The sequence below is a fragment of the Zingiber officinale genome, chromosome 6A (genome assembly GCF_018446385.1).
Source record: "Zingiber officinale cultivar Zhangliang chromosome 6A, Zo_v1.1, whole genome shotgun sequence".
Lineage (NCBI taxonomy): Eukaryota > Viridiplantae > Streptophyta > Magnoliopsida > Zingiberales > Zingiberaceae > Zingiber > Zingiber officinale.
In genome coordinates this window covers 104,853,127-104,870,412 of record NC_055997.1, presented here as the reverse complement: position 1 = coordinate 104,870,412, position 17,286 = coordinate 104,853,127, and the positions used below count along the sequence as shown (strand labels likewise).

The following is a 17,286-nucleotide window of genomic DNA, read 5'->3' as shown; positions in this document are numbered from 1 at the left end:
AAAAGAAAAGATTTTAATAAAATTTTGTTTTCAACAAAACTTCCTTTTCTCTTCTTGTATGGCTGACCCCATGCTTGGGCACCAAGCATGGTTTGGCCAACCCACATCTTGGGTACCAAGAGGGCTTGGCCGAACCCTTGCTTGGGCACCAAGCAAGGATGTGACTGACCCCTCATTTGGGTAAGAAAGACAATCAAAACGGGTGAACACGAGGTTTTATAGAGGTTACAGTAGGGACCGAGAGGAGGAATTGGTTTTGGCCTCCTGATGAACTTGAGCTTCCTGTGTTCGCCCCGAATACTCAACTCAAGTTCATCAATAATAACTCATACCACTAAAGAGTTATTATTGAACTACCGCACTAATCCCATATTACATTATGGGCTCCTTCTTATCATGAGTGCATTAATCTCTCTGCGTTTAAGATATCGAATGCCCATTAATTAAATGAGTTACTGACAACTCACTTAATTAATATCTAGCTTCAAGAGTAGTACCACTCAACTTCATTATCATGTCGGACTAAATCCACCTGTAGGGTTTATATGACAATCCTTATGAGCTCCTCAAGGAGACATCATCAACCTAGATAACTATGACACAGTTTTCTTTTATAATCAATAACACACCATATAAATAATATTATTTTCCAACTTATCGGGCCTATTGATTTAACAAATAAATCTCATCTATTTATAAATTAAAGAATAATATTAAGTATATGTGCTTGTTATTATATCGGGATTAAGAGTACGTGCATCCATAATAACAAAGGTTATGTTCTTTTATGCAGTCAATATAAAAAGAAACAACCTCAAATGGTCCTGCTCAATACACACATAGTGTACTAGTGTAATTTTATAGTCAAGATAAACTAATACCAAATTACACTACAACCATTTCAATGGTTTGTCCCAATCCATCTTGGTTGTGAGCTACTATTTATAATTTATAAGGAACTGATAACATGATCTTCTGTGTGACACGCCACACACCATGTTATCTACAATATAAATTAAATGGACAATTGTATTTTACTAAATGAAGACATTTGATCAATGTGATTCTCATTTCAAAATAAATATTCATACAAAAAGCTAGGATTTTAGTATACATCTCAAGTAGATCATACTTGGGACTCAAGATGGATTATCAAATGTGTCAAAGGGTTTTAGAGACGGATTTGAGTCTCAAACCTAGGGAATTGTCACATATGGGATGTGTTGTCATGCGAGAAATATGACGTTGGAGGCATATTACATGTTAATTGATTTTGATTGTATAGATACCGTATAAATCAATGCTAATAATGCATTGTGGTTTAGTATGGGTAAATACATCAAGAGAAAGTCAAAACTAGGACTTTAGGTCAAGGTTCAATTGAACCATTTAGCTAGTTTTGGATTTTGTGTGAATCTTGAGATTCAAGATATGTACATTTTTAAATATATTTTTTCCAAGTAGACATACATAAATCAGATCTCTCCATGAAATTTGGGGATTTTTGGATATCTATAGAATTTTTTGTGCATTTTTGAAGTTGGGTTCAGAATGTTATTTAGGCTGAAAATAGTGTGCTAATCATTTGGTAAGAGTGTTTATCGAACATAAAATGGTTCTGTGGGTTTGTTTCGATAAGGACAATCGATTGGGATTTATGGCAGTTGACTGATATAGGTTTGAAACTATTTTTTAGCATTGTATTTGACCGGGACAACTCGTATAGGCGTATGAGATCCTGGGATATAAATACATGAGTTTAGGGTCAATTTGGATGATAAGTTTCGATAATTGGAATATTTTTGAAAGCTTTTTGATATTAGGCAAAGGGGGAGAAGTAAGGTTTAAGTGGGAAAACCTTAAATACCTTTACGGTGGTGAAATTCCAAGCTCAATGGAGAGCATAAGTGTAGGGGGAGTGTTGTGATAGGTTCTTAAATATCCTTGTGAGAAATTCCTAACTCAATGGGGAGTTTAGGTGTAGGGAGAGTCTTGTGATAGGTTTCAATGTATGTTGTAACCATTTCTCGATGGTAAGTCCAAGTGTGTAGCATTGGCAATGTAAGTCCATTTCATGGCAGTGTAAGTCCAAGTGTGTAGTCTTACCAACATAAGTCCAAATGTGTATTAGCATATTTATTTGCTATTTATTTTTCCTAACTTAAATGTATTGCGAAACATAAAAAAGGGAGAGATTGTTGGAGCAATCTTGCTTTAAGATGGTCTGGGGTGACCATGGGTTTTGATGGTTTGGGCAAAGGGTTTAAGTTAAGTTTACCCTTGTATTTATTATGTGTATGTGAGTGTGCAGATTTATAAGATATGCATATGACTCAGCTTGATGGATTCGGGTCAGATGAAAGATAGAGCACCCGAGGGACTGTGGACAAGGTAGCAAGGACAAGAGTCGAGGGAAGCGACTTCGAGGCATACGCGAAAGATGGCATTGGACAAGCCATGGGCTTGAATGCATCCGAGGGACGAGAGCCAAAGGAAGTAGGCTTGAAGGCAAGAGGGCAAGGTTGTAAGGAAGAGTCAAGTGAGTCGTAAGGGTGAGGGTCCGAGTGCTGAGAGACTGTACTCGGGGTACTAGTTAATTGATACTTTCATCAGTCGACTGGTTCAGTCGACTAGGAGTGAACATAATGCTTCTATTCTCTCGGCCAGTGCGGAGCAGTCGAATGGTATCAAGTCATTGGGATGTAACGATTGAAATTCCACAGAGGGTAGTCAACTAACACTTTCACCAATCTACTGGTAGGAGGGGTTTTCCAACCCGTGGCCTATATAACCAAGGTTTGTGAGCTTAGTTAACATTGATAAAATTAGTGGTGGTTAACCCTAATTAATAGTCAACAAGTTTTCAAGTGTTCTTTGTGTTCCAAAAGGTTTTGGTTATTGTTATGGTGAGGTTTCTCCACCCATAAGGAGACTTGAGGTAGCCAGAGTTTGTCGAGGGCTAATCCACCAAAGGATAGGGATTGTCCACCTTACGGACAGTCGTAGAGTAGGAGCAAGTAATCTCCAAACCACGTAAACGAGCATGTTAGCGGTTTACCTTTCCTTTAGTGTTTAGCTTATTTGTTTTATATTATTCTGCTATGTAACTAACAAGTGAAGGAAGAACCGCAAATTGAGGGCACCATCTATTCAACTCTCCTTTTAGTCGACCAACCAACAGAAATGACCATGAATCATGTTGTAATGTGTATTCCTTTGACTTTTCATCTCCAAATTTACTCCAAACATCAAGATTTTAATGTCCTATTAATAAAAACATGCAAAAAGCAGTTCTCCGAACAAAAAAGATGAAACAATGCAAAAGTAATAAACGTATCTCAAATATGCTCATGTAACGAAACAAAATGCATGCAAAACAATACCGAAAATTATATATAAAACACACACATCAAGTATCCTTCAAGAATACCCTCATCCTATTTAGTGGAGAATTTTCCTAAATGATCTTTATATTAGTTAGAGCCCTAGAGTCAATCATTTGATGATTGTTGTATGGACTCGTTGTATCATATTCTTGTATATAAATAAAGGTATTTATTTTTTGGTTATTATACTTACTTGTATTGGTGCCAAATAACTAAGTATAATAGCGTCCTTGAGTAGAAGGTTCTTACCTATATCAATCGATTGGTTGAATCGATAGTGAGATGATATAGGGAACACTATTCTTAATCATTCCTAGTCGAGCATTAACATTCAGGGACAATGTTAATGCGACGAGACTAGCATGTAGGTCAACTCGATGACTTGATCTCACAAGTCATGGATATGAAGATATCAAGTTGACACATGGGTATGCATTAGAGAATGTATACTGAATGACCCGCCATGAGAAAGTATCATGGATCGTTATATGAGTGTCATATACTTTCTCATGTAGCTATTAATATGACTACTAGTCATTGGACCTGAAGTCACCATGGTTCCCTACATAAGGAGTTACGTACTTTAGCTTCGTCAAACGTCACCCGTAACTGGGTGGACTATAAAGGCAATTACTGAGTAGGTAACAAATTATGCAGAGGGATGTGAGTGATGTAGATGGGATCTATCCCTCCTATATGACGGGAGTGACATCGATATTCTTGATAGAGTGAGACCACGAAGTGCATAGCCATGCCCAAATGAGTCAATATGAGATATTGAGCTCATTTGATTGAGTGAGTCTACTTGGAGTTCAAGATTTAGATTGATTAGAGGATGACACGGTCTATGCCTCACATTGATCAATCTAGATGTCAAGGATAGAAGGACACTTGCCATATATTGTGAAGAGTCACAATTAGTAGTCACAAGGTGATGTTGGATCTCAACATTCTTGTAACTTGGTAAGTAATGATGTGTTGCTAGATACTGCTCATTACTTATGCTTCTAAATGGGTTTAGGAGCATTGCCAACGTTACAAGAACCTATAAGGTCACACACAAAGGGCAATTAGATGGAGATTAGGCTCATTTGATCAACCTAAAGGATTAGGTTCATGTGATGAACCAAATTGGATTAAGAGTAATCCAAATTGAGCTAATTGAGTTGGACTCAATTTGGTTCATGTGTTAAGTGAATCTAATTTGGACTTAGACTTATTTAATTAATTTAATTCAATGAATAGAGATTCATTAAATTAAAATTGACTTGAACCAATGGTTAGATTAGATCAACCATGGGAGAGAAGTGGTCAAGTTTGACTTGACTTGAGAGGAAGATGAAGGGTCAAGTTTGACTTGACCATTTGCCACCTCATTGGTGAGTTGGCATTAAGTGGGCTAATGATGATGTGCCACATCATCAAGATTAGCACATGTGTGTGCCACATCATGAGGAAGATCAAGAGTTGTGACTCTTGATATCCCATGGGGTTTAAAAACCCCTTCTTGAATGTGGTCAGCCATTTTTTTAGTGTGTGAGGAGTTTCATTTTGTGTGGTAACTCCATCTTCTTCTTCCTCAAGCTCTTCTCTTCTCTCCCTCTCCTCCCTTGGCCGAAACTTCTAAGGGTGCTAGCACACCTTTTAGTTGTTTTCTCCATCTCTTGCTTGTGTGGATACACATAGAGGAGTATCTACTTTGATACTCTCGAGATCCGACGAACCTAGGACGAGTGGGATTACGCGAAGGGCTTCGCATCAAGGGTAACCTCTTTATCTTGTAGATCTAAAGTAGATCTAGGCTTAGAAAACATGTATATGAAATTTTATTTCTTCGCACGGATCCGTGGCATGGGGATTTCGGGGTTTCCGTAATGCAAAAAGTGATTTTTGTAGCCCAAAAAACCCAACACTTTAGTGTTTAGAATGTATACCTTATATCCAAACACTCTAATTTAATTGTGGGAGGTTTTCCAAACCACAATTTGTGTGTTATTTTATCTAAAAACCCTATGAATTAGAGTTCGATTTTGCACATAGCATGTTGTATTGATTGTTTCGGTCCACAAGTAGCTAGGAAGTAAATATTCATTCAACATGCTCCTATTGACCTCTTGTAACACCCTATTCTTTTTTTCAATAACTTCATTTTGTTGTGGTGTCCTAGGGGTAAAAAAATTCATGCTTATATCAATTTTATGAACAAAAATTAATAAATCTATCATTTTCAAATTCACCTCGATGATTACTTCTTAATGGATTTATTTTTTGATTTTTCTCATTTTCTACTCTTCTACAAAAACAATCAATGCTTTTAAGGTCTGATCCTTATGCTTTAAGAAAAATATCCAAATGTATCTAGTAAAACCAAACAATATCTACTACTATTCAAAGAAGCATACTTACAACTATTAAACAAATGCATGTGTAATAATTCTAATACAATAGATGTACTCACAATAGTTTTACCTTTGTGGATAGCCTTAATTTGTTTACCCATTTGACACGCATCACATAATTTATCCTTTTGAAACTTTAATTTTGGTAATCCTTGCACTAACTCTTTCTTTGATCATCAATTTATAGGTTTAGAAATGCATTTTCAATTTTAAGCTCATCAATTTGGGTAGTAACATTCTCATGATGCATGCAAGTCTCACATATCACATTTTCAAATCATTTTGTAACTCTTCAACTCTACTTTTTGATTTAGATAAAACTTTTGTTAAAAATGCAATTTTTAGAATATAGCTTATCTAACTTTAGAGAAATTGCCCTGTTATCACTAGTTAATGGCTCACTTGAGGATTCCATATTTTCTCTAAGAATTTCTTCTTCATCATCACTGTTCTCAACATTGTCTAATGCCATGAGTGCCAAGTGCCTTGAAATATTCCTTCATTTTCTTCCTCTGATGAGCTGAAAGAGGAATCATCCCATGTGGCCTTCAATGTCTTCTTCTTCTTCTTCTTCTTCTTCTTCATCTTTTCTTCTTGTTTTTTAATTCAAAGCACTCATATTTGTAATGACTCTTTCTGTTACATTCAAAACAAATAATATCATATTTGGATTTTTACCTTACTGGAGACTGACCATTCTTTTTGTTGTTACTAAACATTTTCTTAGCATCATTCCTATTGAATTTTCGAGAGTGCCTCATCATTTTTTGGAAAAAGTTTGTCATTTTGTTGGATGATAGATCATCGTTGCTATCACTTCCTTGTTTGGAATCGGAAGAGGAATCTTCCTTCTTCTTTTCTTTATTTTTCTTCTTGACCTTATCATCTGCAACCAAAGTTATACTCTTCTCCTTATGGCTTACATTAGATTGTTCATGCAATTCCAATTCATAAAATAATTCATCTAGTTTGGCAATAGACAAATTCCTTGAAACCTTATAAGCATTAACTATTGATAACCATAGTGAGCGTCTTGAAAAGGATTTATGTGTATATACCTAATGAGGTCTCTATTTTCCACCCTTTCTTTGATGAAATGGAGTTCATTTAGAAGTTTCTTGAACCTTCCATAAAGTTGACTCACTATTTTACTTTCTCTCATTATGAAATTCTACATTTAGTTGATGAGAAGATTTCTCTTTGCAATCCTAGAGTCTTTGGTGCCTTCATTTAGATCAATTAGCTTATCCCACAACTCTTTAGCACTTTTGAATGGACCAACTTTCTTTTGCCACAAGCTCAATCTAAATTGAAGAGTAATGATTGCCTTGACATTTTCTTATTCCTTCCACTTTTGATCATCAGACCATCTTGAAGATTCTAGAATTTTGTCATCTTCCAAGGTTGGCCCAGTGAAATCCTCGATCACATAGAATCACATGTCAATCTCAGTCATGAGTGTTCGGGAATACAATTAAAGTCTCACATTAGAAATATATGAAAAAGATCATGAGCATATAAGATGGAAGATATCTCCATTGGTATGAGACTTTGTGGGTAAAATCTAAAAACAAATTTATGAGGGCTATAGGTCTAAAGTGGACAATATCATACCATTATGAAAATATATGAATTCCATTAGTCAACTAGTGATATCAAAGAGTTATGGTCTAGATCGAACCATGTAGGTGGAATATTGACCTCAAACTAAGGAAATGGGGGCTCCCATTAAATCCAAGATGAACTCTTGAAGCAGGTGGTGCTCCAAGCAATTTATGTAAGGCGTGCACTCCCAAACGCAATGGAGAGGAGTGACCTCGATTGGAGTATAGACAAATGAGCTTGAGGAGAGCCTGAACCATAAGAATAATGATAGCCCTTTATTTGAGGGAAGGATTGTTAAAAATACAATCAAAATCTCATATTAGAAATACATAGAAACGATCACTGATGCGGCGATAAGGAGGGGTCCACCCAGCAGGGGTCAGTTGCCACGATGGAGGTCCAAGTAAAGGCGGTCAACGTTCGGGTATCATATGGTCGATCGGGAGATCAGGTGGCCGACCGGGGGGAGACGGTTCCGGCCTGACTCTACCTTTGACTCAAGGAGGTATGACAAACAGCCAATGCTCGAGTTTGTTGTCGGATGTCGAACAGAGGAGAAGACTATAGATAGAATCTTGGCCGAGCAGCTATCTCGCTCAGCTTGGATACCAGACTCGATGCTGGCCGCAGGCCAGGAAGCCGTTCGGACGGAGATTGCCACTTACCAAACCCGACCTACACAGGGAGGGCCATCTGAGGTAGATCGATCGAAGAAGCTCCGGCCGAGCGGGCTAGATGGTCGGCTAGATAGCCATTGAAGACCCACTATGATTATCTCTCGACATTCTTTTGGGAGTTAGTGTCATTGATACCGGGCATAGTCGACAAGAATATCATACGACGGAAGTTTCCACTGTCATATCAAAGATATGCTCAGCTCGTTAAGATATTGTGTTAGCGACACTTTACTGATTTCAGGAAAAACTTCGAGACACGTGCTTGCCTGGGGAAATAAGCACGCGCGCTACAAGAACTCTATATAAAGGGGGTCCAAGCATCGGCGAAGGTATGCGGGATACACTATTTACGCTATAGTCTTCGTTCTTATTGCTCTGCTTTCTACTTTATCGTCGGTGACTGACTTGAGCGTCGGAGGGCCAATGTCGGGGACCCCTTCCCTGGCTCGGCACTAACGTCATCTGTCTTGTAGGGCGAAGCGGAGTCCATAGGCAGTCAGCGGGAGCATCACATCCCCAACTTTTCATCTCATTGACTTTCGGACAGGATCAATCACGAATTTATAAGATGAAAGATATCTTCATTAGTATGAGGTCTATTGGATAAAGTCTAAAATAAATTCATGGAGGCTTAGACCAAAAGTGGAAAATATCATATATTATGAAGATATTTGAATTTCATTAGTCAACAATGAGATAATGTTTCATGCAGCTCTTCCAGCAGACAAAGTTATTTCCTTCAAAGTAAGGCGGTAGAGTAGTGTTGTGGCCCTCTTTCAAAGACATTTTTACTCTTTGAAGGTTTGCTCCTTTAGATGTGAATCCTCTAGTGCAACCTCACTTTAATACCACTTGTTAGGACCTTGCAAGCTAGAAAAAGGGTGGGGTAGAATAGCTCTAATTGCTTCAGTGATTGAACTCGCCAATAGAAAGTTAAAGCGAAAATAAAACAAGCACACACACAACACTAGCAAGTTGGTTTTATTAGGTTCACCGCCTCCCCAAGGCAACTACGCCCAAAGCTAACTTAGCTTCCTACTACCTCTATTGATTTCTGTTGGTTAGTCCTAAAAAAACGTACCGGTTCGACTCTACAAAAATTTTTGTACAAGTGTCGAACCTTTCCTTAAATAAACTATTGTGTTCTTTAGAAGTTAAATTAGGAATCGCAGACGGAACTTAACATCATTGATTCCAAATTTAACTTATTTATTCTTAATGGTTTAGATTTGAATCACAAGCAGAACTTAACACTATTGATTCAAATCCACCTATGTTATTAATTCCATTAAATATTAATTTCTAAAATTGACTTCCAGGACTGCATGGCGAGGCACATGGCCTTCTTGAATATGGGAGCAACCACCACCGCCTAGACAAAACCTTTTAAGGAAAGCTATATTTAATTTCCTTAAATAACTCTAGGTTAACCAAAAAGAACAATCGAATCACAAATTCGAAAAAGAAGAAAACACAAACTTGAAAAACTTATTCAAAAAACTAGATCTAATGTCTCTTGTGTCTGGAATTCTTACAAAAAGAAATAACTAGCATGATGCGGAAAATAATTACTAATTATACCTTCTCTTTGTAAACTAATGACCTCGAGATCTTCTGCCGTATTCCTTGCCTCGCCTTAGACGTCGTGTGGGCGACGATCTTCCAAGATGAACACCACTCAAAAGCTTTCTTCCTCTTCCTCTAAAATCCAGCCACCACCACCACCAAGGAGAAGAGAGCAAAAGGGAAAGGGAGAAGAGAGAGGGTCGGCCACCAAGAGATCCTCCAAGCAAGAGAATAAGAGTTGTGTCTCATGAGGCCTCCTCACCCCTTCTTTTATATTACTTGCCCAAGGCAAATAAGGGAAGAATTTTTACAAAAATTAAAATCTTCCTCATGGTTTTCCTTTTCCCTTTTAATTTTTCCTTTCTTTCCTCTTGATTGAATCAATCATCAAAATTAATTGATGATGATTTTATTTTTTTAATATAAGCAAGGGTGGTCAGCCCCTATAATAGGAAAGGAATATTATTTTTTTATAAAATTTTATAAGAAGAAAAACTCTTATAAAATTTTACAAGCTCTCTTTCCTAAAGTAGGAGTTAAAAAAGGAAAGTTCTAAAAATTAAAACCATGTTTTAAAATTTAAAACTTCTCTTATAAAATTTCTTTTTTTAACATGATGATAGAAAATTTAAATTTTAAAACTTATATACCTTTTTTTTTTCTAAACCATAAGGATGGTTAAAAAATGAATGTTTTAAAACTTTTAAAACTCTCTATTAAAACATGTGGCCTAATTCAAATAAGGAAAGTTTTAAAAAAATTAAAATCTCTCTTTTAAAACTTATAGTTTTCTACAAAGAGAAGATTTTAAAAATTTAAAACAACCCTCCTTGTTTGAATTATTGTGGTCAGCCCTACTAGCTTGATCACCAAGCAATAGGGTCGGCCCCTATAGAAGAGGATGTGCCCGGCCCTTACTTGGTCACCAAGCATTGGACCGGCCCCCTTCTTGGACACCAAGATGGGCTTATATTTGGATGGACTTAAGGCTATAATGAGGCTACGACAGGGACCTAGAGGAGAAATTGGTTTTGGCCTTCCGATGAGCTTAAGTATCCCGTGTTCGCCCCGAACACACAACTCAAGTTCATCGATAATAACTCATTCCACTAGAGAGTTATTATCGCACTACCGCACCAATCCCAAATTACATTATGGGCTCCTTCTTATTATGAGTGTGTTAGTCTCTCTGTGTTTAAGATAACGAATGCCCACTAATTAAGTAAGTTACTGACAACTCACTTAATTAATATCTAGCTCCAAGAGTAGTACCACTCAACCTCATTGTCATGTCGGACTAAGTCCACCTGCAAGGTTTAACATGTCAATCCTTATGAGCTCCTCTTGGAGACATTCTCAACCTAGATAACTAGGACATAGATTCCTTCTATAATCAACAACACACACTATAAGTAATATCATTTCCTAACTTATCGGGCTTATTGACTCATCGAGTTAAATCTCACCCATTGATAAGTCAAATAAATAAATATTAAATATATGTGTTTGTTATTATATTAGGATTAAGAGCACACACTTCCATATAACTAAGGTCTAGTTCTTTTACGAAGTCAGTACAAAAAGAACTTACCTAAATGGTCCTACTCAATACACTTAGAGTGTACCAGTGTAATTTATTAATCAAGATAAACTAATACTTAATTACACTACGACTATTCCGATGGTTTGTTCCTTTCCATCTTAGTTGTAAGCAACTGTTTATAATTTATAAAGAACCGTCAACATGATCTTCTGTGTGTGACACCACACACCATGTTGTCTACTATATAAATTAATTAAACAATTACATTTAACAAATAAATGTAGATATTGACCACTGTGATTCTTTATTTCTAAATAAATGTTTATACAAAAGCTAGGCTTTTAGTATACACTCTAACAATTTCCTCCTCAAACCAAATACGAAGGCTGAGAAACATTCTACAACAATATTACAACAAAGGGACAGAAAATTTCATCGTCATCTACATTGATGACATCCTTGTATTCTCTCAAAACGAGGAAGAGCATAGGAAGCGTCTGAAGATTATGCTCAATATATGTCAATGGAATGGACTGGTATTTAGTCCTACAAAAATGAAGATAGTAGTTCCGGAGATAGAGTTTCTTGGTACAGTACTAGGCAACCGAAAGATAAAGCTTCAACCCCACATCATCACCAAGATAACTGAGTTTAAGGAAGAAGACGTCTTAACCAAACAAGGCATGAGATCCTGGTTAGGAATACTAAACTATGCTCGAAATTACATTCCTAACTTAGGACGACTGTTGAGCCCGTTATATGCCAAGACTAGTCCAATAGGAGATCGAAGAATGAATTTCCAAGACTGGTCGTTAGTCAAGAAAATCAAAGAAACAGTCAAAAAGCTTCCTGACTTAGAGGTACCCTTGAAAGATTGTTTCATTGTGTTGGAAGTTGATGGATGTCTCAAAGGGTGGGGTGGCATTTGCAAATGGAAACAATGCAAATTTGACCCCATGACCTCTGAAAAAATATGTGCCTATACTAGCAGCACGTGCTCTCCTATAAAGTCAACAATTGACACGAAAATACACGCCATCATGAATACACTTGAAGCCTCAAAATCTACTATGTAGATAAGAAGCAGCTAATTATCAAGACCGATTGCTAGGCAATCATTAGCTTCTTTGGGAAGACAACAACTAATAAGCCCTCCAGAGTGAGATGGCTCGCCTTCACGGATTACATTACAGGAACCGACATTCCAATACAATTTGAACATATTGAAGGCAAAGACAATCAATTAGCCAATGCATTATCTCGTCTAATAACTTGTCTTGTTATTTCAGAATGGTCGGAACAACTTCTTGGGGGGCTAGAGCTAATCCCCTCAGCACTGCAGGAACTTGAAATGAAGCCCAGCATGAAAATCCAAATGGAGATGACGATGGTCTTCAGCAACCTCTCCAACTGGCTGAACAGTACCAAAAACTATTGTAGAAGCTTAGGTAGTACCCAATATCCCTCGATGAAGATCAATGACTCAGAGAGCAACTACATCAACTACAACAGCACGCAACTATATGAGCCACCAATACCCTACAACAACTACGAATACTCCAGTCTCTAAAGCGCAAGGAATGTCAAAGGTTAAGCACGTCAGACAACTGGTGGTCTGACTGGTATCATGCTACAACGCAAGTGGACCAGCAATTAGAGCTAGCAGCCAACCTACTCAGCGATGTTGTTAGAAGAATGAATAATTTAAGAGCACCTTATCTTTAGGACACCTCATAAGATTCACTCTTATCTGATGAGTAAGAGAAACTTGACGATGGGGCCCCTTGTGTACCTGGAGTTCTCTTTCCTCCTCTATATAAGGAGTGTTTGTATTTCTTTGCAGAACATTCAAGAGTCCCTTGAGCTCTACTTAGGAAGAGAATTATAACGTAAAGTTTGCAATAAGAAGAGTCTGTGATTTAGTAAGTCCTTATCTCTTTTATTTCAAGCTTACTATTTCGATCCACAGCTTTCTCTCTTCCTCTACATGCACACATTTCCGTCGGTCTTCTTCTTTTCCAGCGTGTCGATCTTTTTGGTAATACAAAAAGAGATGAAGCAAGAAAAAGTTACAATGATTTTCTTGAGGAATGTTAATTTCTTCTTCTTCAAATGCTTACACCAAGGATATGGATTAAGCTCAAGAATTTCTTAGTTACGAAAACTTCAGCTTGAGATGGAAGGTCTATCTTGAAATAGAACTCTTTTTCCTTTTATACGAGTACTTGTCTTGAATTGAACTGCAAGCTTCATTTCAAAGATTAAGTCAACTAATACACCCCATCAATCGATTGATATAATCTCCCATTCATGTCATCGAACAACTTCTTATCCTTCTAAAATATGTCTAATTTTATCAATAATTTAAACATCAATCAACTATTTCATCCAACCAATTGACTTATAGCAATCAATAGAATCTCGAAGTTGAATTGACTTATTTATGTTCAATTTCCGATCGATATTAGTCAACTAATGGCAATCATCTATCGACTGATGTCAACAGTCGAATCGAACATTTGAATTGATTAATTTGTGTTTCATTTTTAATTGATATCAGTCAATTAATATCAACTATCGATGGACTAATGTCATCAATTGAATCGAACAGTAAATCTAACTTATTTTTGATTATTTTTTTATGGATATCTGTCAAATTAATGTCAATTGATATCTTCAGTGGAATTAAATAGTCAAATCCAACTTACTCCTATTCAATCTCCGATCCTATGTCTGAACCGTACCAGAAACTATTGTAGAAGCTTAGGCAGTACCCAATATCCCTCGATGAAGATCAATGACTCAGAGAGCAGCTACATCAACTACAACATCACGCAACTATACGAGCCACCAATACCCTACAACAACTACGAATACTCCAGTCTCTAAAGCGCAAGGAATGTCAAAGGTTAAGCACGTCAGACAACTGGTGGTCTAACTGGTATCCTGCTACAACGCAAGTGGACCAGCAATTAGAGCTAGCAGCCAACCTACTCAGCGTTGTTGTTAGAAGAATGAATAATTTTAAAGTCTAGCGGACGAGGTGCCCCAACTACATCCTGTTTAAACCACCACCATCGTTCGTCTAAAGTAGCTAAGTTGTAAAGTTTACTTTGTGTGCTGTAAAGATAAAGGTGCGTACGAAAAGATAAGAGCACCTTATCTTTAGGACACCTCATAAGATTCACTCTTATCTGATGAGTAAGAGAAACTTGACTATGGGGCCCCTTGTGTACCTAGAGTTCTCTTTCCTCCTCTATATAAGGAGTGTCTGTATTTCTTTGCAGAGCATTCAAGTGTCCCTTGAGCTCTACTTAGGAAGAGAATTATAACTTAAAGTTTGCAATAAGAAGAGTCTGCAATTTAGTAAGTCCTTATCTCTTTTATTTCAAGCTTACTATTTCGATCCACAGCTTTCTCTCTTCCTCTACGTGCACACGTTTCCGCCGGTCTTCTTCTTTTCTAGCGCGTCGATTTTTTTGGTAATACAAAAAGAGATGAAGCAAGAAAAAGTTACAATGATTTTCTTGAGTAATGTTGATTTCTTCTTCTTCAAATGCTTACACCAAGCATATGGATTGAGCTCAAGAATTTCTTAGTTACGAAAACTTCAGCTTGAGATGGAAGGTCTATCTTCAAATAGAACTCTTTTTCCTTTTATACGAGTACTTGTCTTGAACTGAATTGCAAGCTTCATTTCAAAGATCAAGTCAACTAATACACCCCATCAATCAATTGATATAATCTCCCATTCATGTCATCGAACAACTTCTTATCCTTCTAAAATCTGTCTAATTTTATCAATAATTTAAATATCAATCAATTATTTCATCCAACCAATTGACTTATAGCAATCAATAGAATCTCGAAGTTGAATTGACTTATTTATGTTCAATTTCTGATCGATATTAGTCAACTAATATCAATCATCTATTGACTGACTTCATCAGTCGAATCGAACATTTGAGTTGATTTATTTGTGTTTCATTTTTAATTAATATCAGTCAATTAATATCAACTATCGATGGACTAAATCGATAAGTAAATCTAACTTACTTTTGATTAATTTTTTATGGATATCTGTTAAATTAATGTCAATTGATATTTTTAGTGGAATTAAATAGTCAAATCCAACTTATTCCTATTCAATCTCCGATCCTATGTCAATAGAGTAATTTAATCAAAGAATTGATTGTTATACGTAGCATGAAGAGATTTTTTTTTAATATATAATTTTACGTAGGTGACTTTTCAAATGGTATTTTTTTAATAAATACACAACAGTAAATTTACCATAAAATAATTTTTTTTTAAAGAGAAGCCTTGCCTTAGAAATGACTAATTATGATATTTTTTAACTGTTATAAATGAATCCTTATTTGCACGAACGAATGGCATTTATATAAAATAATATATAAATATTTATATACTTTAACAAAGTTTAAGATTATTTAAATATTTATACGGACTATTCGATTGTAATTTTTTTAATTATTTTTTTCAAATAAACCATTAGTCGGTGCGTGATGTTGCCGTCTGATTCCGTCTGCATAAAACAGGCGGAGCCGACGTATCGTTTCCTTCGTCACGAAGTCGTCAATGCGAAATCACCCACGACACGCTTACCAAATATTGTAACGCCACTCGGTGTCCAAACCCTTCCCCACCGTCCGATCGTCTCCTCCCTTTATAACGACCCCGAACCATCCATTTCTTTCCCCAATTCATTTTCGCTTCTTCCCTCAAACTTCCGTCTCTCCAAATTCCATCTTTCGATTCAACGATGGCCGAGGAATCGCTTCCCCAAATCGCCCACCTCTCCTCTTCTGTAAGTCTCCTGAAAATCTCGTTCAATTCGATTTCGGTTTCTGATTTATTCGAATGCGAAGAATCCGATCGGTGTGTTGATGTAGCCCGAACCGGGGACGGAGGCGGAGCGCGAGAGGCTGAGGTACCTGGAGTTCGTGAACGCGATAGCCATCCAGACGGTGCTTTACGCTTCTCGGATCTATGGATTTTCCAAGGAGAGCGCGGGGCCGCTGAAGCCCGGCGTCCAGAGCCTCGAGGGCACTGTCAAAACTGTCGTCGGACCCGTCTATGACAAGTTTCATGATGTTCCTTTCGACTTCCTCAAATTCATCGACCAAATGGTTCATTTTTTTTTATCTTATTCCTCTTGTTTGTTGGTTTTTTCAAAAAGAATCAAAAAGGGCGATTGGATCAAAAAGAGATCTTTTTGCAACAGAGCGATTGAATAAAAAAGAGATCTTTTTGTTAAAATGCACACTCTTGTGCAGGTTGGGGAATCGGTGGAGGAGGTAGAGCGACGCATCCCTTCAGCTGTGAAGGATGCCTCGGCGATGGCCAGGTCAGCCGCCGTCGAGGTCCAGCGCACCGGCCTGATCGCTTCTACGGCTGGCCTCGCCCACTCCGTGTACGCCAAGTACGAGCCGGCGGTGAAGGCGCTCTACGCCAAGTATGAACCTGCCGCGGAGGTGGCTGCTGCGTCTGCCTGGCGGTCGCTGAACCGCCTTCCGCTGGTCCCCCAGGTGGCCCAGGTCGTCGTTCCCGCCGCTGCTCACCTCTCCGAGAAGTACAACCAGGCGGTCACCTACACCGCCGACAAGGGCTATGCGGTCTCTGCCTACCTCCCCCTCGTCCCCACGGAGCGTATTGGCCGTGTCTTCTCCGACGAGGTGACCGCTCATTGATCTCGCAGAGGTTGAGCTACTCGGCAATATTTCTTTTACTTCATATATTATCTATCTATAAAATTATATTAACTTTGTCAAAAATTTTTAAAAAAAAGGGTTCTTCTTCGATATGCTCTATGCTCTGTGGTACATATACATGATGGTATTCTGGTGAAATCTATGTATGGATTCGAGCTTATTGTATTTATTTGTCTGATCTTGTTGGTGTAACTTATTGCAACTTATTGCTCTTGTCTTCAGCTTCTATTCCAAGTTGAAAATATATATATATATATATATATATAGAAAAATCGTTTTATTTTATTACACGTGACTATGAATTTTTCATCTAAATTTAACAAAAAGTAATGTTGAAGAAAAATAGAAAATGTTATTTTTAGCCCTTTTTTTCTTTTA

General features: G+C 37.4%; 1 protein-coding gene across 1 annotated transcript; it reads left to right on the top strand.

Annotated features, from left to right (window-relative positions):
* The first annotated feature begins 15,850 nt into the window (after window positions 1-15,850).
* On the top strand, window positions 15,851-16,971 carry LOC121997235 (REF/SRPP-like protein OsI_017815). The gene is made up of 3 exons (XM_042551552.1): window positions 15,851-16,004; window positions 16,090-16,326; window positions 16,474-16,971. Exons 1-3 carry the CDS (start codon window positions 15,960-15,962, stop codon window positions 16,885-16,887), a joined length of 696 nt encoding a protein of 231 aa, XP_042407486.1. The 5' UTR covers window positions 15,851-15,959; the 3' UTR covers window positions 16,888-16,971.
* Window positions 16,972-17,286: the final 315 nt, after the last annotated feature.